Here is a 23,572-nt window from a genome sequence, read left to right on the forward strand (position 1 = left end):
TTTTTAATTTATCATGAGTCTATTTATTTGAAACAGACTGGGCCAATGTCCAAACCAAACTCTTGATCAGCTTCACCAATGTCCAAAGGTGCAATGTCGAGGATGGGCAGGCGAGATGGTTTATTTGTTCTGTATTCAATGACTGTCTTGCTCCATTGGCCAGTGTGTCTCTGCAGAGGTAGGACAAAAAGAGAAATCATGTATCAGAATAGTGCACTCAGTATATCATATCTTGAAAATGTACAATAACACCCTACAGTAGAAACCTATGATACTTTAAATAAAGAGTCAGGTTCCTAACTCTTTCACTAACCAGGAAGTTACAGAAAACTACCCTGAGCCTGAGTTCACCCACCCTTGTTCCAGACATTGCAGTGTAAAAGAAAGGGGACTTACAGTGCAGCCATCCTCCAGAACGTTGAAAGTGAAGCGGCTGTTGCCCTCGGCCCTCAGCTCCACGTCGTTGGAACCCTGCAGGAGCACAGCCTTCTTCAGGTTGCCGTTCTCTCCGTCCATGTACGCCACGCTGTTCTTGCAGTGGTATGTGATGTTCTGGGTAGCCTGGTTGGCCAGGAGACGCATGAAGGCCAGTTGTGTGGCCATGCTCTGAGGGCTCAGGGTCTCGTCGTTGTAAGCAAACTGAGAAACAACATAGGAGGAAGTAAGACAGGATCAGTGTCAAGGTGCAGTATCAAGCATTTAGAGAAAAACCTGGGTGAAGAATCATAGATCTGATGATCTCTTTCAAATGGAACCAATGCAATCAGGTTTATGGTGCTGGAGATGAATGTAAGCCAATAACATGGGTCTATACAATACTATTAAAATATGCCTAGAATCAAACTGGTGTACCAATCAAATCAATTTATCTTCCTCTCAGATGTTCAAACTGTCTGCTCTTGTCGTTAGAATCAGTGCAGGTTCAGTCCGCTCACCTCAGTACCACCGTTAATGGTCTCGCCGAACCAGACGTGCTTCTTGTTCTCAGAGCTCCTGTACCAGTTCTTGCGGGCGATGCTCTCGGGGTGAGGGTGGATGCAGGTGTGTCCGGTGGAGAAGTCGCAGTAGGCCTTGATGGCGTCAGCGATGCAGCCCTGGTTGGGGTCGATCCAGTAGAAACCTGCAGGAGAGAACAAGAAAGAATGACATTGATTATCATTGATAATGTCATTATTTCTATTAGTAATACTTCACTGGGGTTTTGCTGTGTTTAGGTGTTGTTTGCGTTTTGAGTTTCAGGTTATTATTACTATTCAACATGATACTGTCTATTGTATGGGTTTGATCGCTCAAGGAGAGTATTGATAGTGACATGTAGGGTGATAGGTAAAGATATGGAAAGTTAGTCTGTGTTGAGACTAGAATGAACTACAGATTTTAGTGGTTAAGAGTTTACAAAAAGAGTGTGAGGGTTCTGTCGCAACTCGGTGAGTCAAACTATCAATGAAGAGAAAGACTGATGTTTGTGCCACCAACTCACCACTGCTCCAGTCGGGGTGGCTGAGTCGGATGTCTCTGCAGGTACGGGCGGGGTTCTTCTTGGAGCCCTCGGGGGTGAGCAGGTTCTCGATCTGGGAGTTCAGGGACTTGATGGTGGCGTCCACCTCATAGTCCTTGGCCCTGAGAGAGGGCTGATCGGCTCTGTACTCATCGTAACCACCAGACTGGTCGTATCCACCACCAGCGGGACCTGCGGGTCCGGGAAGACCAGGAGAGCCGGGTGGACCCTGTGGGCGAGAGAAGAGAGTTGCTATGTTAACAGCTAGTGTCTGCCTTTCACACCTTAAACAATCAGTCCCCTTTGTCACCAATTCTGTGGCATTTGGCTGACTGGCTGACTGAGGCAGTTATGTGAGTACTAGATATACTCACAGCAGGTCCAAGATGTCCAGGGGAACCACGGTGTCCAACAGGTCCAATAGCACCATGACCTCCAGCTCTACCATCCTTACCAGGGGGACCATGGGGTCCGGCGGGGCCCTAGAGACAAGGAGAGGTGTCAAATACATTTATCTGTCTAGTTGGAAGAAGATACAATGGAGGAAGCGTTTGATGCAGATAGTAATAGTTACTTACTCTGGGTCCAGCAGGTCCAGTGATACCAGCAGAGCCAGTCTCGCCAGATGGTCCCTGTAGGGGAGAGATATGATTAGACAGGAGAGCTCAGGGGTAGCTGAAGTTGGTCCCTGTAGGGGAGCGATATGGTTAGCTCAGGAGTAGCTACAGCATAAGAACATTGTCGTACTGCAAATTATTCTGATATTTATGTGAAGTGGATATAAGTGGATATAAATGAAATGGTGAAGTCAATACAAACTTGGGCATATGGGACGGGATATTTAAGGATATGAGATTAGATCATATTGAATTGATCTTGATGGATGGAGAATGGATGGTCACAGCAGTCATCATGACTTACGTTAGGTCCGGGCATTCCCTGGAGACCACCATGTCCACGCAGACCCTTCATGCCTCTGTCTCCCTTCTCTCCAGCGCCACCCTTCTCTCCACGGGGACCAGCGGGGCCCTACAACACAAGGAGACACAGAACCATAACACAGGTGTGTTATTTCACATTTAGTATAGGCACAACTAGGCTAAGGCTACAGTATAGTCTACAGTATAGGCACAACTAGGCTATGGCTACAGTATAGTCTTATAGTATAGGCACGACTAGGATATGGCTACAGTATAGTCTAAAGTATAGGCACAACTAGGCTATGGCTACAGTATAGTCTACAGTATAGGCACAACTAGGCTACGGTGATGCACTAAGAGAGTTGAAATGATTAGTGGAGTTCTAATTCAGCAGTCCGAGTCAAGATGAGGTTAGACAGGGTACTCACGGGGGCACCACGGGCACCAGCAGCACCGACGGGACCACCATTTCCAGTGGGGCCCTATAGAGGCAGAGAGGGAGAAGATATATCCACATCAGCATGCTAAAGATAGAACCACAGGAACCATTCTTCTGTGTAGAGTAGAAGTGATGTTTCTGTTTCATGTGAATTCTTTTTTTCTATAATTATTGTAGTATTTTTTTAACCCTAATTTTACCAGGTAAGTTGACTGAGAACACATTCTCATTTCCAGTAATGACCTGGGGAATAGTTACAGGTGTTATATGGGTATGTGAAGAAGGAGCCTCTCATGGGAAAGCTTGCGGAAATACTGTAACACCATGACATTGCTAACATGGACTCCACCGTCCTCCTTCTAGAAACCAGGTAAAACGTGCCCTTCGTTAACCCTGTTCAGGGGTTCCAATTCGGGTAGGGGGGGAGCACTTACAGACTCTCCACGGTTTCCAGGTCTGCCAGCGGAGCCAGCGGGTCCGTTGGGTCCAGGTTGACCAGAGCTTCCAAGGGCTCCAGGAGAACCAGGCTCACCACGGTCACCCTGCAAGGGGGCAAAGTTAAAGATTCAAAGTTGAAAGTTCAAGATATTATAGTTTTAACTGATATTCATATGAACTTAACATGTTCCTGAGATTAAGTTAGTAAAATGGAAGCCAAAGGGAACATTTCCACTCCACTACAAGATGGATTTAGTCCTGAATTCAGCTCAGGTGAACGGTGCCTTCAGTACTGTGAGGTATAAATTACACTCCGGGGTGAAGTTTTCCCAAGGTAAAAATCTAGGATCAGCTTCCCCTCTACCAATCGTAACCTTAACCATTAGAGGGGAAAATGCTAAACGGACCCCAGATTAGGGTCTAAGGGCAACTTTACCCTACAGCATAACTGACAGAGAGTGTACCTTGAAGCCAGCAGCTCCGGGACGACCGGGAGGTCCATCGTTGCCAGAGTTACCCTGTGGGGTGACACAATAGCATGTTAATTGTGTTGCCATGGGAACTGTGGGTGAACTAAAATGTAGGATTTGGGCCATGTGTCTAGAATACAGGCTCTGAGTACTTGTTTAACACATCAAACAATCAAACCTTACCTCACGTCCAGCTTCTCCCTGAGTACCAGTCATACCGGGCATGCCAATGTTACCAGCGGGACCACGGGGTCCAGAGGCACCAGCGGGTCCAAGTCTACCAGGCTCACCCTGAATGGCACAGAGTATCACAGGGTCAACACAGTACAAACATATACCATAGTAAGTTTACTATGTACTGTATCCATAACTCAATGGATCGCAGCGCAAACAAATCTGGTTGTCTGGGCTCCACCTGTCTGGAATAGAACTGTGATTTGCCCCATTTGATCAAAATCATTCCCATAAAATATGACAAATTGCTATTTTTACAGAGCCCTCTTGTTTGTTCTGTGGCCGGATGTGTCTGCTAGGGCAGTTTGAATAATGTTTTGAAACAGAAGGTGTGATGTTCTCACCACAGCACCAGGACCGCCAGGAAGACCCTTGTCACCACGGGAACCAGGCAGACCAACGAAGCCAGAGGGTCCGAGCACACCTTGGGGTCCAGCGGTACCAGGAGCACCCTGAACAGGGACAGGAGATCAGGAGGTGAGAGTTGAGAAAAGCAGAGAACAGAGAAAGAAACACAATCACTTTCCCCCGTCATCACCATTAGTGGTGAATGGGGTGTTTTGTTATGCAGCCCAAACAATGTAAAACGCTTTGAGACCTAATGAAAAGCTAGCCTGGTCCCAGAATGGTTCTGTGCTGTTTTGCCAACTCCTATGGTCCTATGGCAAAACAGCACAAACAGATCTGGAACCAGGCTAGTGAAAACCACAGCATAAATCCTTTATTGAGGAGAAGCTTACTGAGAGGCCTCAATGGGAGTTATGATGACTTACGGGAGGACCGCTCTCTCCACTGGGTCCCTTGTCTCCACTGATACCAGCGGGTCCAACAACTCCCTGCTCTCCCTGAGGTCCACCGGGGCCAGGATCACCACGGAGACCACGAGGGCCATCCTTGCCAGCGGGACCGGCGGAGCCAGGGGGCCCAGCAATACCCTGTGTGTAGGGAAGAGGACAGGTGGTTGTTGAGAATAAAAAGTGGGAGGAGTATCTGTGTATGTTTGTTCAGAATCAGCCAGGATGTTATCTCTGATAAGAGACTGACATGAGTGAAATATGAACACAAGGGGTTTGAATAACTACATGATGTAGTTATTAATATTGCTTCCAAGTACAGATGTAGGCTCTTAATTCGAGCCAATTTGCTATAGCAAGAAAATAAACCTGCAGCAACAGGAAATGTGGATTATTATGAATGCACATTTTTGTAGAGTTTGATAATTTCTTTGTAAGGGAATGTCAAAGTCTAAATTACAAACTTAAGAAGCCTTTTTAAACCTCAAACACACCACACGTTTTAAATGTGTAAAAGTTATCCTGCAACAGGGTGATCAAATTAAGATCCTACATCTGTACAAAATGGCACCTCCGTTTGTTTGTGTGTGTGTGTTAAGACTACTGCCGCACTTACAGCGGGACCGGGGCCTCCAACTCTACCGGCAGCACCAGGGAAACCGGTCAGACCCTGAAGAGAAAGACCACACACAAAGGTCAAAGGTTAGAAAGCAGCCAAGGTCACAGAGATATGGGGTGTCGTCGTGTGTGTGTGTGATATCAGTGACAGTACTTACAGAAGGTCCAGCGTCACCACGACCACCAGGAGGGCCAGCGGGTCCGCTAGCACCCTAGACAAGCACAGGAAGTCAGTTTACATCATCTTCACAAGTAGAGGATATCATTCCCAGTGAGGATGTACATCTTGTAATAATAACATTTGCCACTTAGCAGAGGCTTTTATCCAAAGCGACTTAGTCATGCCTGCATACATTTTACATATTGGTGGCCCCGGGATCAAACCCACAACCCTGGCAGTGCAAGCACCATTCTCTACCACCTAAGCCAAACAGGACCATGTACTGCATATAATTGTCTGTGTGAATGATTCAGTGGATTCCCATTGAAGTAGGTGGTAAGAATGGGCCGTGTGTCGCACACTGGAATTAAGAGGACCAACTAAGTAAGTGACTTACAGAAGGTCCAGATTGGCCAGAAGGTCCAGCAGGGCCGGCGGGGCCGACATCTCCCTTTCCACCAGCGGGTCCCTTCTCTCCTCTAGGGCCAGACTGACCATCAGAACCCTGCATGGGATGCACAGACATGGGTCAGAACAGAGCCCACAGAACAAAGGCTGCAGAAACACAAGGTGGTGTGTGTATATGTGTGTAAAGGTGTGTGCACACAAGTTTGTGTATGTGTGTGTATTAGTCTGTCAGACAGTGAATTAGTGTGTGTGTTTGCGTGTGTGTTTCCATGCATCGGTCAGTGAAGGAGTGAGTTTGTGTGTATGTCTCCATGTTAAAGAACATCACTATATTTAGATGCATACATGTATGTGACATGTTTGTGTGTGGTTTCAGGGTATCAACCGAATGAGTACTTACAGGGGGTCCGGCGAAGCCGGGAGGCCCAGCAGGTCCACCCTCTCCACGCTCTCCCTAAATCAGAGCAGGAACACAGAGACAAACGGTCAGAGGAGCCCATCCATGTACAGTAGAGATATACACATCCATCCAACCATCTATCCAACCATCCATCCATCCAACAATCCAGACAGATAATCAAGCATCAACTAGACACTGATATAACATGACATTGTTGGATTCTATCTTGAAATATACTTATTCCTGTCGCCATACTAGAATGTATTGATTACTTTACATCTATAAGAAATGTATATGTTGGGGTCAATGAAGGGTGAATAGGAACTCTGTGTACAGAAATTTACTGTGTGAGACAAGGGGCAGTACAGAAAGTTACTGTGTCAGACAAGGGGCAGTACAGAAAGTTACTGTGTGAGACAAGGGGCAGTACAGAAAGTTACTGTGTCAGACAAGGGGCAGTACAGAAAGTTACTGTGTCAGACAAGGGGCAGTACAGAAAGTTACTGTGTCAGACAAGGGGCAGTACAGAAAGTTACTGTGTCAGACAAGGGGCAGTACAGAAAGTTACTGTGTCAGACAAGGGGCAGTACAGAAAGTTACTGTGTCAGACAAGGGGCAGTACATAAAGTGACTGTGTCAGACAAGGGGCAGTACAGAAAGTTACTGTGTCAGACAAGGGGCAGTACAGAAAGTTACTGTGTCAGACAAGGGGCAGTACAGAAAGTTACTGTGTCAGACAAGGGGCAGTACAGAAAGTTACTGTGTCAGACAAGGGGCAGTACAGAAAGTTTCTGTCTGTTCAAACATTTTATTGCTGAAAATGAATATTTCTACAGAAGGAGGTAAAGAGCAACAGTCTAGTCTCAGTTCCTGATAAAGGCAGGCCAGTTTCTGTAGAACTAGGATGTGGAACTCAACTCGAGATAAGGTCAACAGTTGGAGAGAAGAAACCTCTGGGAGGGGGGCCAAAGGGGCCCTCCCCGAAGGACTGTAGTTAGGTGGGCTATCACACACACACACACACACACACACACGGCTATGACAACAGCAGTAAGAGGAACAGGCTGAGTTCCTGCCTAGCAACAGAGACAGATTGTTTATCTTAGACATACTAGGAGGTGACTCCGCCTAGTCAGAAGGCATAAATATGCTTGTGTGACTTGTATGTTGTGTTTATTACTGAAGCACCCAGTGGGTTGAATGAACTTGGTATGAGATTTTTCTAGTCGTCTGTTTGAGTTTTTACTCTGTTTGTTTAGAACCTAACAACATGATAGTGTTGACTGATATAGCGTCTATATTGGGTAGACATTCTGAATATTAGATCATGTTAGTCCTTAATTCATTTGATGAGGGGTGATGAGCAGACATGTTATAATGTGTTATAGATGTGTGATAATATGTTATAATGTGTTATAGATGTGTTATGTGTTATAATGTGTTATAGATGTGTGATAATGTGTTATAATGTGTTATAGATGTGTGATAATGTGTTGTAATGTGTTATAGATGTGTTATAATGTGTTATAGATGTGTGATAATGTGTTATAATGTGTTATAGATGTGTGATAATGTGTTGTAATGTGTTATAGATGTGTGATAATGTGTTACAATGTGTTATAGATGTGTGATAATGTGTTATAATGTGTTATAGATGTGTGATAATGTGTTATAATGTGTTATAGATGTGTGATAATGTGTGATAATGTGTTATAGATGTGTGATAATGTGTTATAATGTGTTATAGATGTGTGATAATGTGTTATAGATGTGTGATAATGTGTTATAATGTGTCATAGATGTGTGATAATGTCTTATAATGTGTTATAGATGTGTGATAATGTGTTATAATGTGTTATAGATGTGTGATAATGTGTTATATAAGTGTTTGTAGGTACTTACACTGGGTCCACGAAGACCAGCAGGTCCGGCAGGGCCGAAGGAGCCAGACTCACCCTGAAAGAGAGCAAAGATGAGAATGTGTGGGCTGAATCAATCCAAAATATCAATCCAGTCTGTATAACTTTGATCAGTCAACCCTAGACCTTCAAGTTCCACAGAATATCCAGTATTTAAGTGTATTGACTATTTGTTTCCAAAAAAAGGCAAAATAGTTGTTACTATGACTACCATCATCAACTGCCATATGCTGGTAGATGAGTTTGAAGTATGATGATGTATAATGGAGCAGGTGTCCAGGCAGTGTGCTTTCTGCCAGGTTCATGTCCAGCGAAAACGTTTTGAAACAGGATGGTGCTTGTCCAATTAGAAATGCTACTTTCTGTTTTCCGATGCAAAATGTTAAAAAAAATATGGGTGAGAGGTATGGTGTACCCTCCTGAACATGACCCTGGTTTCCATCCTTTGGAGATGACATCAGCTGTTGTGACCTCAGCAGTGTGCAACTGCAAACTGCCCAGCAGATGGCGAGGTTGAGATTCTAGCTTCACAAGCTGTGGGCAGGTGGTGTGCTCATAGTCCTTCTCTTTGGTCTGGAGTAGACAGGCATTTGTTGTTGTCCAAATATTCAGAATGACCACACTCGACAATATGGTCCAGTCCATATCTTGATCACTTGTGGAGAGCCAAAGAGTCTTGAAATGGCCATTGTCATCATTGCTCCTCTGAAGGTCAAGCCAAAGAGTCTTGAAATGGCCATGGACATCATTGCACCTCTGAAGGTCAGTGAACATTAGGCCTACTCCATCTTGGATGTCTTGGAAATGCACAATCGTTGACAAATCTTCCCTAAGTGAGCCCCACAATATTTCTCATCATCTGAACCAACGTATTTCCTTCATCCTTAGATATCCTTTCATGTGTTGAAGTTAAAGGAGCCGATATTCAGGCTGTTTACCTTTTCACCATTAGCACCGGAAGGTCCAGGGGGTCCACTTGGTCCGGGACCACCCTAGAAAGAGACACAAGGTAAAGTCAGACTAAAACCGAATAGAGACAGAATAACAATGAATTGGATGTTGTTTTCATTGTGACCACATTGTGACCACATTAGATGAGAGAGGAACTTACACGGGCGCCGTCTCTTCCCATGTTACCCTCAAGTCCTCTGTGTCCGCCCTCACCCTAGATTGGAAAGGGGGAAAAGACATGTTACAGTCACTCCTTTAAAATAGCCATCATATACAGTTGTTTTTAGTCTAGGTCTATCAGATAAAATCAGTATTTCAAATTCTCCCAGTGTTTGTACTGTAGGACAACTTTATCAAGCACTGCATTTCACATCAGCATATCAGAAATTATAATTGACATCAATTATAGCTTTTATGCAACTTTTCACATGATTTCTGTTCTTCTTGTGAAATGTAACTTTTTTATATGTTTACAGGCGGCATATTCTGGGGGGACTTACCTTCTCACCCTTGGGTCCGGGAGTACCACCAGCACCGCGCTCACCGGGCATACCACCGGGTCCTTGGTGTCCGGCGGCACCAACAATGCCGACAGAACCAGGCTCTCCCTGAAACAGAGACATTGGTGAAGAATGGTTCCACCTATAAGCTATCCAACTCATGGAGCAAGACCATGAGTGGTTAGGAGCTTCATCTGACTGCAGTGCTTAAAAGAACAGTGGTCTATTTCTCATACAGAATACACCAGTACTATCAGATCTTTCGTTCATATATTTTGTTTATACCGACTGTAGGGCCAGGAGGATTTCCAGACCACATGACCTGACCAGGTGAACAGGACAAACTCTGGGCCTTGTTTACTAAGCCCTTCATAGAGCTGTGCTCACCTTGCCACCATCGGGGCCAGGAGTTCCAGCAGGTCCACGAGCACCGATGGCTCCCTGAGATCCGGCAGAACCAGCAGGACCAGAGTTTCCACGCTCTCCCTAGGTACAGACATAGAGAGAGAGGGCAACAGTCAGCTCCAGGGCTCTGTCATGGGCACACCACAGTATGTACACATTACAAGTGTGTGGATGTGAATTGTATATAAAAATAGGGTCTAGTTAAGGCCTATATAGGGCCTTCGTCCTACTTAAGAGTACAGGTAAATGGGTGAACAGCAACATGTGTTTGGTTGACCAGCTGTTAGAATATCATACTTAATGTTCTGTGAGAGGGATTCATGAGTGGATATACCTTGACACCAGCGGGTCCTGGGAGTCCCTGGTCTCCGGGCATACCCTGTTGAGAGATGAATGCTTTGTTAGTTAAAAATATTACAAAACAATGCTTTGTTAGTGCAAAATATTACATAGTGAGAATACTATTAAAATAAAATAGACTGAGATAAACAGTAAGAGGTAACATTTCTATAAACAAAAACATATTTTGCTGTTAGTGATTGTGGAAATATATATGCATTTGTGGATGTTAGTTTGTTATGGCTTTGTGGATGTACCCTGGGTTTGTGTTACAGGTCAAGGTTCTAGGTTTGTGGAAGTACACAGTTCAAGGTTCTAGGTTTGTTGATGTACCCTGGGTTTGTGTTACAGATCAAGGTTCTAGGTTTGTGGATGTACACTGGGTTTGTGTTACAGGTCAAGGTTCTAGGTTTGTTGATGTACACTGGGTTTGTGTTACAGATCAAGGTTCTAGGTTTGTGGATGTACACTGGGTTTGTGTTACAGATCAAGGTTCTAGGTTTGTGGATGTACACTGGGTTTGTGTTACAGGTCAAGGTTTGTGGATGTACACTGGGTTTGTGTTACAGGTTTTAGGTTTGGTTACTCACTTGGTTGCCAGCTTTGCCTGCCTCACCGGCAGGTCCAGCAGGGCCGGGTAGACCCTGGAAACCTGGTGCACCAGAGGGTCCCTGCTCTCCCTTCTCACCAGTGTTACCCTGTAGAAGAGGATGGCATCAAGTTCAATCAAATCAAATACAGTTCACTGTAAGATAAGATTCTAGTTATTACATGTGTGTATTTAAATGAAATAGTGCAGACTACTTACAACGACTCCAGCTGGGCCGGGAGCTCCATTGTTGCCATCAGCACCGGGGCCGCCCTAAGCAGAGACAGGGAGAGAGAGGTAGGTGAATGATCAATGATCCATGATAGTTTGGTCAGAGTTTATACTGGAACTCATGATTTGAGGAAACACAACTCTATTGTAATGACTGACGAAAAATCTAGAGTAAGTAATACATTTGTTTGGATTGTTTGGCTAGCGTCCTGTCAGTCCTACAAGGTCACAGATTTAGGATACTCAGAGTTACCAACCGCAAATTTGAGAGATATCTACCATAACAGTAAATTAATTCCCTTTTACAGTAGAGAGTTGATAATGTAATGAATGTTGTCAGATGCGGGGGGTACTTACTCTCAGACCAGTTGAGAGTTGATAATGTAATGAATGTTGTCAGATGCGGGGGTACTTACTCTCAGACCAGTAGAGAGTTGATAATGTAATGAATGTTGTCGGATGTGGGGGTACTTACTCTCAGACCAGTAGAGAGTTGATAATGTAATGAATGTTGTCGGATGCGGGGGTACTTACTCTCAGACCAGTTGCACCAGTAGGTCCCTTATCACCACCCTTGCCAGCCTCACCCTGGAGGGTGAAAGGGAAGAAGAGAGCATGGAAATGTCAGATGAACATCATGTTGATGTACAGACCATCATCAGGATAAGTACAACTCTTTCTACTCCTAAAATCATTCTGTCCATATTTTATTTTATCCTTCAATATCACTTCTTTTTTACTCTTTAGATCATAATCTGTCCATAGCGAAGTGCAACAAGACCCTAGCTGTCTCTCTCACGATCCAATCTCATGCTATCAAGTCATCCTCTAGCAGATCACCTTCCTGGTTTTACTTGCTGGTTCTACTTCCAGTTTCTACTTACTCCAGGTCCCTTGGGGCCGGGGAATCCGATGTTACCGGGCTGGCCTCTGGGTCCAGTTGGGCCAGGGGGACCAGTGCGGCCATCCAGACCAGCAGCACCCTGGAAGAGGACACACACAAAACAACGGGGATCAGATATGACACACCACCACCAGGTGGGTGTTAACATTGGTGGTGGATGGGGTGGGTAACCGTACCACCAACACAATGTAAGTGCTTTAAACCAATCCATTACCATGGCACCAGTTTTATTGTATACTTTTTTTTAAATGATGTAGAGCATTTGAAAGGATCAATATTGGAGATGACGTGTTTGATCACTTACAGATGGGCCTTCTTTGCCTGGGGGTCCACCCTGTCCAGAGTTTCCAGGGAGGCCCTTTAAACAGACATAACTTGTTAGTCATTCAGCATCACAGCTAGAGAACACATGCTATATTTGGTTCAGAGATTAGACAATCAGAGAATCCATTGCACATCTGATACAAATATTTTGCTTGACAGGTGTGTGTGACACTTACTCTGGCTCCAGTCAGACCAGACTCGCCAGCACGACCGGCATCACCAGGGGCTCCACGGATACCACCAGGGCCGGTGGCTCCACGAGCTCCGGGCATACCCTGTCAGAGAGAGAAGGAGGAAGAGCAACCCATGAGTACAAAACAGTCACTAAATTAAAAGGTAAAAGTCTGTTTTTTTTCTGCCTTTGAACAATTGTCATCATGGTAAATCATATTTTTGGTAACTTACAATGGGACCACCTCTTCCCTCCAGACCAGGCAGACCACGAGTTCCAGCACCTCCCTACGACACACACAGAGAGAGACATTATTCAACCATAACCACTCATCTGTAACTTATATCAAACACACCACAAAATATTTACCTAGCCTAGGTCTGGTAAACTGGGTCTGGGATAATATACTCACTCTAGCTCCACGCAGACCAGCGGGCCCGGTGGCACCAACCTCGCCAGTTGAGCCTCTCTTGCCCTCCTCACCAGCGGGACCAGCGGCACCCTGGACACCAGAGTGACCCTGAAGGAGAAAGCAGAGACATTAGAGACTGCCACAAACACACACCATGTACTGACATAATGCTAGAGCATACCTACTAAATAGCAGTAGTATGGATACTCACAGGCTCTCCCTTAGCACCAGAATCTCCCTTTTGTCCAGAGGGTCCAGGGTCACCCTGCATTCAAAGAAACACAGAAACATGATCAAATCACTCAATATTCATACCGATTGTGTGAATAAAGTAAATGTTCTGTGAATAAAGTTAAGTGTTGTTGCATTGGTTTTTAGGTCCAGCGGTACTCACACCAAGGCCTCTAGCTCCAGTGGATCCTTGGGGGCCCTGGGGGCCGGGACCTCCTCTTGGGCCAGGGAAACCAGGGGCTCCAGCAACACCGGGGAGACCCTAGAACACACACACAGAATGGAAGAAATGATGAGTAAGGAGACAGCTGAAGGACCTACTGCAAAACATTACCATACCATTACCTAATCACATTACCCAACATCCAATGGTTTCACTATAACAGTTACTTATGGCTAATATCACATGTATATAATGTGGGAACAACTGAAATAAGTTCTGTACATCATGAATTCCAAAGCTAAAGTGATTCATTGTTGATGTTATTTGAGTGATATTTGCTGTTGTGCTACATTCATAACTCATATCCCTGTACAAGTTCAAGGATCAAGTGAACTAGATTTTACATCTTGACCCTTGTCTGGCCCTAAATTACCATTGAACTGTCAATCTAGTCTACCCATAATGCAACTATGGCCAGAATACTTACAGCAGCTCCCTTGGCGCCGTTGATACCGTTGTTACCAGGGTTACCCTACAAGGAGAGGAGAAGGAAAGAAAGTGTTGCAGACAAGTGTGTGGAGGTGCCAAGATGACAAGAAACCATGATGCAAAATAATGACGCTACATACAGTACATCAGGAAAAGATAACCAGAAAACAAGATAGAGCCTTCAATACGACATGTTTCACACTGTGAGAATGTTGTGGTTTATTGGTATCTGTGTATACTTACAACGGGACCGACGGGGCCAACAGCTCCATTGATACCAGGCTCTCCTCTGCCTCCCTGAGGTCCGGATGGGCCATTGGATCCAGCACCTCCAATCTCTCCCTGTAATAGAGTCACATCATCCAGTGGGCTGTTTTATGATATTTATAGATGTTTTATGGTATATAAATCCTCATGGGAATACTATGTTTGGAATCAGTAGTTTGATCAATGTGATTGGTCCCTTTACAGTAAACCAATCAGATTACCGGATAGTGATAACAAATTAGAGTGTCATGATGTTTTGTGTGTGGAGAAAGCTTCTTAGATGTGTCTTTACAGTTCCCAGTACTGGGAATCTGTTAATCTTCCTTGGTGTCCACACTAATAACGTCTATGATATTCTACAGATGACATTCTACAGGTGACGTTCCAAGGATGATATACTAAGGATTGTGATAATGAAGAACTGCTCTGGAGATGACCATGATGACATCACACTTACCTTGGGGCCAGGGGCACCAGGGAAACCAGGGGGGCCAGCTGCTCCAAGAGGACCCTGTGAAACAGGAAATAGAGAGAGGACATAGTTAAATAGAGGTCAAGGGTTACAGTAAAGGGTGTTAGATGAAGCTACCCCTAGAAGCAGATGATTTAACTTCAGTTTTAGCATTTCCATCTGTAATGATTTAGGTTATGATTAGGGGAGGGGTCAGATCTGGGCCTAAAGGCACAGTAACTTCTATCTGCCATTATATCACACAACAGAGGGGTCACATGTATGTGATCCATTAGGTTAAGGGGTCAGAGGTTATTGGGTCAAAGGGGGAGCCGGACTCACAGCAGGGCCGGCGGGTCCAGTGCTTCCATCAGCACCACGGGCACCAGCTGGTCCAGCAGGGCCGGCACGCCCTCTCTCACCATTCAGACCACGAGAACCCTGGGGGGAGGGTAAGAGAGAGAGAGAGAATGGTTGAGGACAAGTGCACTGGGATTTTGCAATGTGTCTGTATGTACTGAGAATGTGTTGTATATAATGTATTCCTGGTTGTACAATTGATGTCCTCATCTCCACTGTGTGTGTCCTTTGCAATCAGCTATGTGAATGCAATGTCTTTTGAATGTGACAAATGGTAAAGAATCATTGTGAGGTACATTCAGACTCTATGCAGGTGACATGTTTCATTAGTGATACATATACATATGCCTTGCCTGGCACCTGACAACATGCTGATGCTGACATTTCCCTCTAGGGAACAATACGAGGGAAAAGACAAGGGTGATGTGGTGTGTGAACTTACAGCTGGTCCGGGGCTTCCGTTAGCTCCATGGGCACCTGTCTCACCCTATGTGAGAAGCAGAAGAACACGTATTCAGATGACAGGCACTCATAGGAGGTAGAAAGTTACGATGAGTTTGAACTCTGGGACATATCTAGATTGGTAAGCATGAGTGTCCTAAAAAATGTATTCTCTGAGATTTAGAAAAAATACGTAGTACTATGTATGTTAGTGGTTAAACAAGAACTGACCTTTGAGTAACTGCTATCAACGTAGCGTGATCAAGACTAAACGTGTGCTACTGTATGTGAAACTCACTTTACTTTTAGGTGTTACGGGGCCTGTTTCCTGGACCCAGATTAATCCTATATGTGGAATAAAAAGCGTGCACAATGGATCTCTCCATTGAAAGTGTTTCCTAGTTCTGGACTAGGCCTAATCTGCGTCTGGGAAACCAGCCCACAAAGATGAAAGCTAAATCTCTGTTACACCTCTGTATTAGACCTCTTGTGAAATATGTTAGATTTGCCAGCGATAAGAGAATAAACTGTGATTGAGGAAGGTGTGGCTGCAACGTTACCTTGGCACCAGCGGTACCAGACTCTCCCTTGCGTCCATCCAGACCATTGTAACCCTGGAGCACAACGAGAACAGGTTAGCATCCTGAGACAATACACAACTATTATAGTCTAAAATCAATTAAAACTGTAAAATATGTATATCAAATGATATTTTGTCCCCCATATCATTCAGAGCATATTGATTAACTGGTGAGGGAGTTTTTTTGGGTTGATCATTATCTAGAGATCTCTGCTTCTTGCATTCTATTTGATATGGGATGCATTTTCGCTCAGCCTCATGGGATACAACTCCTCCTAACTTCCCATAATCACCACAGTTTTACCTTTATATCACAAGCTATTCCCTTCATAGTGCAATTGACTGGAGCCACATAGGTCAGAAGTAGTGCTCTAAATAGGGAATAGGGTGTCATTTGAAATGAGAGATATGTGTGCAAGAGGAAGCAGGTGGAGATGTGTGGGATACCGTGAGATACATCTTTTCAGAACATGACAGGGTCACATTCAGTGAGGTGCAACATTACAGAACATCCAGATAGAAATGTATTATGTAGAATAGACATGCTTCTCTGTCATGTGGAATAGGGAATCACATCAGCTCTTTATAAGTCACCTCTATCTGTAACCTTCAGAGCATTGCAACCACCTGAAGGCGTTGGGAAGACATTAGGAGTGGCAGGGCCTAGCATGTATTTATGTAAATACTCACTCTGTGTCCCTTCATTCCAGGAAGTCCAGGAGTTCCGGGGAATCCACGAGCACCCTACAGAGGGAGAGAAGAGGTTAGAAAAACTCTTTCTCTGCATATTTTAAGTGATAACACTTAGTGGGTTCATGCATATTTAGTGTCAAATGTATATTTAGGTAACAAATCTGTCAGCTCCGGACATTGCCCTTACCTGAGTTCCGGGGCCACCTCTGTCACCAGGCTTGCCAGGTCTGCCGTTGTTACCCTACAAGTGAACAGACAAGCTGCATTAGATGTGTATACTGTAGGTCCACTATCATGAAAGCATTTGTAGCATTTGTAGTCTGTAGATTTTCCACATTCACTTATCGCCCCAGTAGGCAAGTAGTGCCACAGTTAATTATTTCAAAAGTTAGACCAAAACAATGCAGATGATTTTAACTGTTTACTTACATCCTCACCAGGTTTGCCAGCGGATCCAGTGGGTCCACGAGCACCAATGGAGCCCTTGGATGAGAGAGAGGTCACAGGTCAGGGTTCAGAGTTAAGGTCACTTTCACATTCTAAGTTCTAGGTTCTAAGTTATAAATAGCTTTTCTGTGCAGTAGTGTCAATTAGTAAAAGGCTTGATGATTAGTTGACTAATGAAATTAGGTGTGCCAGTTTAGGTTAGAGTTTCATCTTACAGTCTGTCCGGGCTCTCCAGGCTCTCCAGCGTGTCCTGTGAATCCTTGGGGTCCCTGTTGATGGGAAGACACATCAGTGAGCCATTTTGTCCAAATGAGACAGAAATAAAACAATGATATCAGTTAGGTGTAAGGAGCAGAACCAGGAGTTATTCCATCCTGACCATGTGATCTGACCAGGTCACTTAGTCAAGAAGACCTCCTGGCCTTTGTGTTTAGTTTATATGAGAGAAAGACACAACATTGAGTCATTTGACATATTACATTAGTGAACTACTTACAGGGGATCCAGGAGGTCCGTTGGGTCCTCTAGATCCCATTAAACCCTGAGGAGAGAAAGACAAATCAGATTCAAATAAGATCTACATCATTTCAATGCTGTTCAATGAAAGTGCACATCCAATGTAGATATACATATGTGTATGGGGGAATGCAATTGGAAATATGGCAACCCAAAAACGTTTGCATAAAATCGGGGAACGCATGCCTATAAAAATCGAGAAATGTATGAGGTCTTATCTGAAATGAAATGTATGAGATCTTATCTGAAATGAAATCTTAAAGGATTTGGGAGGAAGGGGAATACAATTTGAAGAGAATATAAGGGTAATTGGTTACCCAATTAGTATTCTATTGGTAAACACTTAGCTATCTATGTATCCATTAGTAAACACTTAGCTATCTATGTATCTATTGGTTAACACTTAGCTATGAGAGGGGTCACAGCAGATAAATAAATAACTGCAGTGCACCTATCATGTCCAGAGTTTGGTGTAATATTCTGGCAGCTGCTCCATGCAGGACGATGAAGAGGTTATGATCAGTGGCATAACAGTGCATTATCTACAATGATCTATTCCACAACGTTGTTTCTGTCTGAATTCCAATATAGACCCATAGGCACTGAGAAGATTAGGAATAGGTAGAAGCCTAACTCTACCTTGCCCTCTCATAGGCCAGGTGGAATTTTCACAACATTACTTGCTTACATCCATCTTATCAGATCCACACAAGTGCCTAGGGACCGGGGGCTAGGCAAGGACTAGTGCCAAGGGAATATGCCTATGGGCTAAACAGGGACAGTGCCAGGGGCTGGTGCCTTGTAGGTGGTGGCTACAGGATAGTGCCAAGGGGTTAGGGGTGAGGGTTTAATTTGGGGTTAATTCATGGTCACCCTCTCCCTCTTGTATTTGGGGCCTCACCATTGGTCCAGGTCCGGGGTCACTGCCCTTTCCTCCATCAAACTGAGCAGCAAAGTTCTGGCAAAAGAAAAAAGGGACACAAATCATTAGCACACAAATGAACAAGGAGTAAAAGCCATGTCTAGGTAATTATGATAATATACATGTATTGTGACAAATAATAATTGCATAGTAGTCATAAATTCCATTGGTTAATCCCAGATGTTCGGTTGAGGGTCTTGAGACATGAGAGTAGTAGTCCTTAGTGTCAAGCATGATGAACCACAATGAACAATATTGACAAACTGTACCAGTATTGAACATTTATTTTTGGTCTAAAACGAAATAATCTCATAATTTAAACTCACTGAACCTACAATCACCATGTCGTGTGTAATAACATGGTAGTAACTATGTAACAACAGCACTGGCAGCTATGTTTATGTTTTACTGTGCCACAGGGTCATTGTGGGGTCAAAGGGTCATAGGCCACAGGGTCAAAGGTCAACAGGGTATGAGTTCATCAGGGCATGAGTTTATGGGGTCAAGACTACCCAATTGAACCCATCCCTAGTGAGTAAGGCACACTTTGAACACTTAACATGGCTGATTTGAAAGAGGAACCAAGTGCCATGCCTGATAAACACACCAGAGCAGAAGGGTGTTTGTTGGGTGAAAAATGTCTGCCATCTTCTGAGGGAAAAATTACAGCCAGTGAAAAAAATGGAAGACATTTTCTGAGTTACAGAACTGTCAGTAATTTTTTGAGTGAGAAAATGAGGGTAATCTTCAGTTACAGATCTGTCAGATATGTTGTTGTATTTTGTGGTATTTTGTGGACATTTGTGGTAAAAATAATAATATAGGTGAACTTACTCCTCCAAGTCCAGGGGGACCAGGGGGGCCGGCAATGCCGGGGAGTCCAGCTTTACCATCTCTTCCATTAGGACCTTGGGGACCCTATCAGACAGAAAGAAATACTTACTATTAAAGAAAGTCAGCTAAAATACTTTATATTCTATACATATTTCTGTAGTTGTTGATGACTTTCAATTTCAGTTTTGTTTTCTGGTGTGATTGCACTGTCCTGCGACATACTGTAAGTGCTATACTCCTACACGATGGAGAAATGGGAAATCATATTACATAAGCAAAATTATTACACAATTGTTATGATTTACATAATGTATAATTTATTTAAAATCATATAAAATAATATGTAATTGCTAATATGTTCATAATATAGCTGGGTAAAAATACATCCAATAATATTGTTGTCAACATCGAGGATCTAGGTCTCTGTGCCATGACAACAAGGGGTGTGGCCACACGGGGTAGCCCTCTCAGAAATGTGCATTTAAACAAGTGTAGTGACTTACAGACACATAACATACAATCTCTACACACCAATGTAAAATTACAATAATTATTGAACAAGGAAAATGTCAAAGGATTTTAAAGTTCACACAAAACAGCTGGGTTTAATTTGCTTACCCTGTCACCTCGAGGCCCCTTAGCTCCTCTTGGGCCCTATGGTGGGAAAATATCTCAATCAGACAAACATACAAGACAGATGACTGAAATATATGTTTTAAAAGCTTATCAGTGCCTCTAGCAGAGCAGGTCATAGACCCTAATCTCAAATGAATGATTGCATCAATGTTGATACATTTATAGCATTTGAAGGTAGTATCACAATATGTGTCATAATGTGTACGTATGTGTACGTAATGTGTACATAAACTTGACCTTACGGTTTAAGGACAAGCATACCCACACATTAACTTTACTGTATGAGTCAACAGTGCATGCTGACTAGGCCTCAACATTTGATCTTTGACCTTTGAGCCCGAGCCACAAAGTTCAGATATGCCACACTTTTCTATACTAGTAAATGACACATAAGAACATGTTTGCTCACCTTGAGTCCCCCCTGGATAGAAAACAAGATAAATAAATATAAGATTTATTTATTCCGTCTTTTCCACCACATTTCTTATGTCATTCAACGTGTAGGCTATATCTACTATAGATCAGCTTTTTTCATCCCTCTTATTTGCCAACAAAGCATATTAGTTTGCAGTGTCATAAAACATTATTGCATGCATACATGTATATTATAAGCCACATGCTCGTGCAGATATCTACAACAAATTTCAAACACATAACACCACATACAGATCTAATGTTATCTTATTCACAATTGCTGAGAGATGTTTAAAAGAGCACTGTGGAGCTGGTTTAACTGGCTGAATGCAAAATCCAGATTGATGTTGGATGACAGTAGGCTATGCAGGTGGATAGGCCAATCAGTCAATCAATCAACCCTAATCTATCATAACCAATTCACCTAATAGATCCACTGCCCCTTTAAAACATCAGAATGCCAATATAACTGCTGAGATACAATATCCAGGTGAGCAATTTGTAGCAATCTCAACTACACCAGGCAATTCTGAACAGGCCAAACGTCCTTCATACTGTAAAAAAATGTCTAAAATAAAGTTATCATAGTAGGAGTGCTGATCTAGGATCAGGTCCCCCCCCTGTCCACATAATGTTTTTTGTTATGATTTAAAAGGATAAACTGATCCCAAGATCAGCACTTCTCTGAGACCTAGTGAATACGGGCCTGGAATGTATCTGCAATGTTTAGCTTTCAAACCTCTTCCTGATCCTATTAAAGGACATCTTGTGCCCAGTGGTCCCATGGGTAAAGCAGCACCAGCACGGGCGGTTTTAACTTTCACTGACACTACCCCTGACCAATAGGACCCTCACCTATTCATTGGCAGAAAGTGAATAAAAAAGGGGCAGCCTAAAATGAAACTGTAAGTCTGCTATAGTTGAGATCGCTCAAATTGTCAACAGAGGGATCTTTTCGCCGAATATCAGCTGGAATTTGGAACAGACAAGATGCAAAAGGTAAAATATCTTCTAAAAGCTGCTTGATAGATAATATCATGCACATGTACTAACCGCTGTGATGTTGCAATAAGGAGGAAGAGGAGGAGGAGAGAAGGAAGAGGAGGAGAGGGGGAAAAAGGATACTCAGTTAGAACATGATAACTTTAGGAAAAACAAATGTTTGAAATTTGAAGTACAATCGTTTTTTTTTGTAGCAGTCTACATTTTTATCCACTTTCTATGTTCCAACGATTTGTTCAATTCAAGTTGCCCTCTTCTTTTCCTTCAGAGCAAATTAGTGTTATCAATTCTGTATAATATACACAGAACTGGATCTAATCAATGAAATACAAGGGAACTGATATTAGCCTATATCAAAATGTATGAATAAAGATTAACATTAGATGCATCTAAAATCCTATCTGACAAAATAAACAACAAGTGAAAGTGATATCGAAGCTGGCCACATACATGTGCTAATTCAGTTAGTCAACACATGTGGGTTTCAGGAGGCCTGAAGTTTTCTTTAGGGCCCATAGTACTGTAAGCATTGGCTCAATACACACACTGCTAATAAACTAGCCTTTACAGTTAAACAGCAGTTGTCTCTCAGGAATGTATCTAAAAACCATTAGAATCTTCTGCATTGTTCACAACATCCCACTGACTGTCCATTTCAGTGTGAATCGAACACTAGCTAACGAGCAAACAGTCAGGTGAACAAAGGTCTGTACTGCCACATCCCATAAGGACAACAACTTGGCATTGTGGTGGAGAGACCAGAAAAAAAGTATTGTGTTTTTAGGTGTGGATGCACAACTATAACTCAAGTGAGAAGTTGTTTTTTTACAATACATTCATTTTTGGAGTTCAATTTGGTCTAAATGACTAAGCCTCAGTGGTGTCCTCAATCTGATGTGGCATAACAACTGGTTATTTATTCTACATTTGGTCCTGCCCTGCTGATGATGGAGTGACATTGCACCTCCTCTGAAATACTGCGGTGTCAGGCCCTCACCACTAAGAGGCGCCTTTGGACACTAAAAATAAAATAATAATGGAAAATATTGTTTCAATTTATATTACTTGTAAATATAAATCAAATGTAATGTATTGCTTGAAACTAATGCATTATATCCTTATAATACTGATAATAACTTTTTAAACGAAATAGCCCTAGCCCTAACCCTAACTATGCAAAACCTTATTTTCCACAATGCCCAGAAAATAAGCCATACATTGCACTAAGTAACTTCAATGATATGTAGAAATAATTATGGGATCGAAAATCTATATTTTTGTAAAGATCTGTATGTATTTCTATAGAAAATATATCGAAGAGGCTTGATGCCAATAGGGATCCTGTTCAATATGACCACTAGGGGGCGGCCTTTCAATTCCCTATAATAAAAGTTAATTCCCTGGACTCCTGAAACAATATGTACAACGCCCCAAACTTTTCATACTAGGAGTTTACAGATAAATTCCATTTGTAGTCTAAATGTTGGTAGTTCCACTGTGCTAAAATCTATTCAAAAATCACTAAATTAACAACTTCCTTCAAGGCTGTTTTTTTCTCATCAGGGCGTTTCTCTCTCTCTCTCTCTGAGACTAATCAAATTGACAATTGTATCCACGGAAGAATAATGAAGAATCCACCGAAATGACCAGGATCCGGTCGGTTTTATACGGGATAGCCAGAGGGAAGCCCTCAAAAGAACTTTTAGCTGTCCTCGGGTTGATTTCCAAGTAAGTTCCAAATAAAAACCCAAGCATAAGAGTCCTCCCGAACTCTTAAAACGGGACCAAAAATCCTCGGTAAAAGACAAAAAGCAGATATCAAACTTACATTGGCATGATGCTAGCAATGAAGTTACTGCAAGCAGCAACAGAATCCGGTTATCCACAAAGCTGAGCATGTCTAAGCAGACATGCAGACTCCTTGTGCTGCAGTGCCCTGTTTTAACTACTTCAAGCAGGCATACAGTTGTGGTGACTAGAATAACTCCAAGCTTGGAAACC

The 23,572-nt window shown here is 43.1% G+C and overlaps 1 protein-coding gene across 1 annotated transcript; it reads right to left on the reverse strand.

Annotated features, from left to right (window-relative positions):
• On the reverse strand, window positions 1–23,572 carry LOC100135811 (collagen, type I, alpha 2; the record flags this gene model as incomplete). The annotated part of the gene is given in 50 exon segments (NM_001124207.1): window positions 1–170; window positions 397–639; window positions 936–1,120; window positions 1,481–1,727; window positions 1,873–1,980; window positions 2,077–2,130; window positions 2,420–2,527; window positions 2,847–2,900; window positions 3,292–3,399; window positions 3,760–3,813; window positions 3,949–4,056; window positions 4,344–4,451; window positions 4,773–4,934; window positions 5,410–5,463; window positions 5,570–5,623; window positions 5,969–6,076; window positions 6,380–6,433; window positions 8,282–8,335; window positions 9,237–9,290; window positions 9,410–9,463; window positions 9,750–9,857; window positions 10,137–10,235; window positions 10,489–10,533; window positions 11,084–11,191; window positions 11,302–11,355; window positions 11,848–11,901; window positions 12,198–12,296; window positions 12,522–12,575; window positions 12,718–12,816; window positions 12,947–13,000; window positions 13,126–13,233; window positions 13,337–13,390; window positions 13,520–13,618; window positions 14,007–14,051; window positions 14,252–14,350; window positions 14,733–14,786; window positions 15,069–15,167; window positions 15,529–15,573; window positions 16,088–16,141; window positions 16,798–16,851; window positions 16,988–17,041; window positions 17,230–17,283; window positions 17,463–17,516; window positions 17,744–17,788; window positions 18,665–18,721; window positions 19,520–19,603; window positions 20,138–20,173; window positions 20,565–20,576; window positions 21,623–21,624; window positions 23,400–23,572. Coding segments are annotated over 50 exon segments (4,071 nt in total). The 3' UTR covers window positions 1–23.

Source organism: Oncorhynchus mykiss, chromosome 30 (assembly GCF_057628025.1).
Source record: "Oncorhynchus mykiss isolate SJ-2025 chromosome 30, ASM5762802v1, whole genome shotgun sequence".
Classification (NCBI taxonomy): domain Eukaryota; kingdom Metazoa; phylum Chordata; class Actinopteri; order Salmoniformes; family Salmonidae; genus Oncorhynchus; species Oncorhynchus mykiss.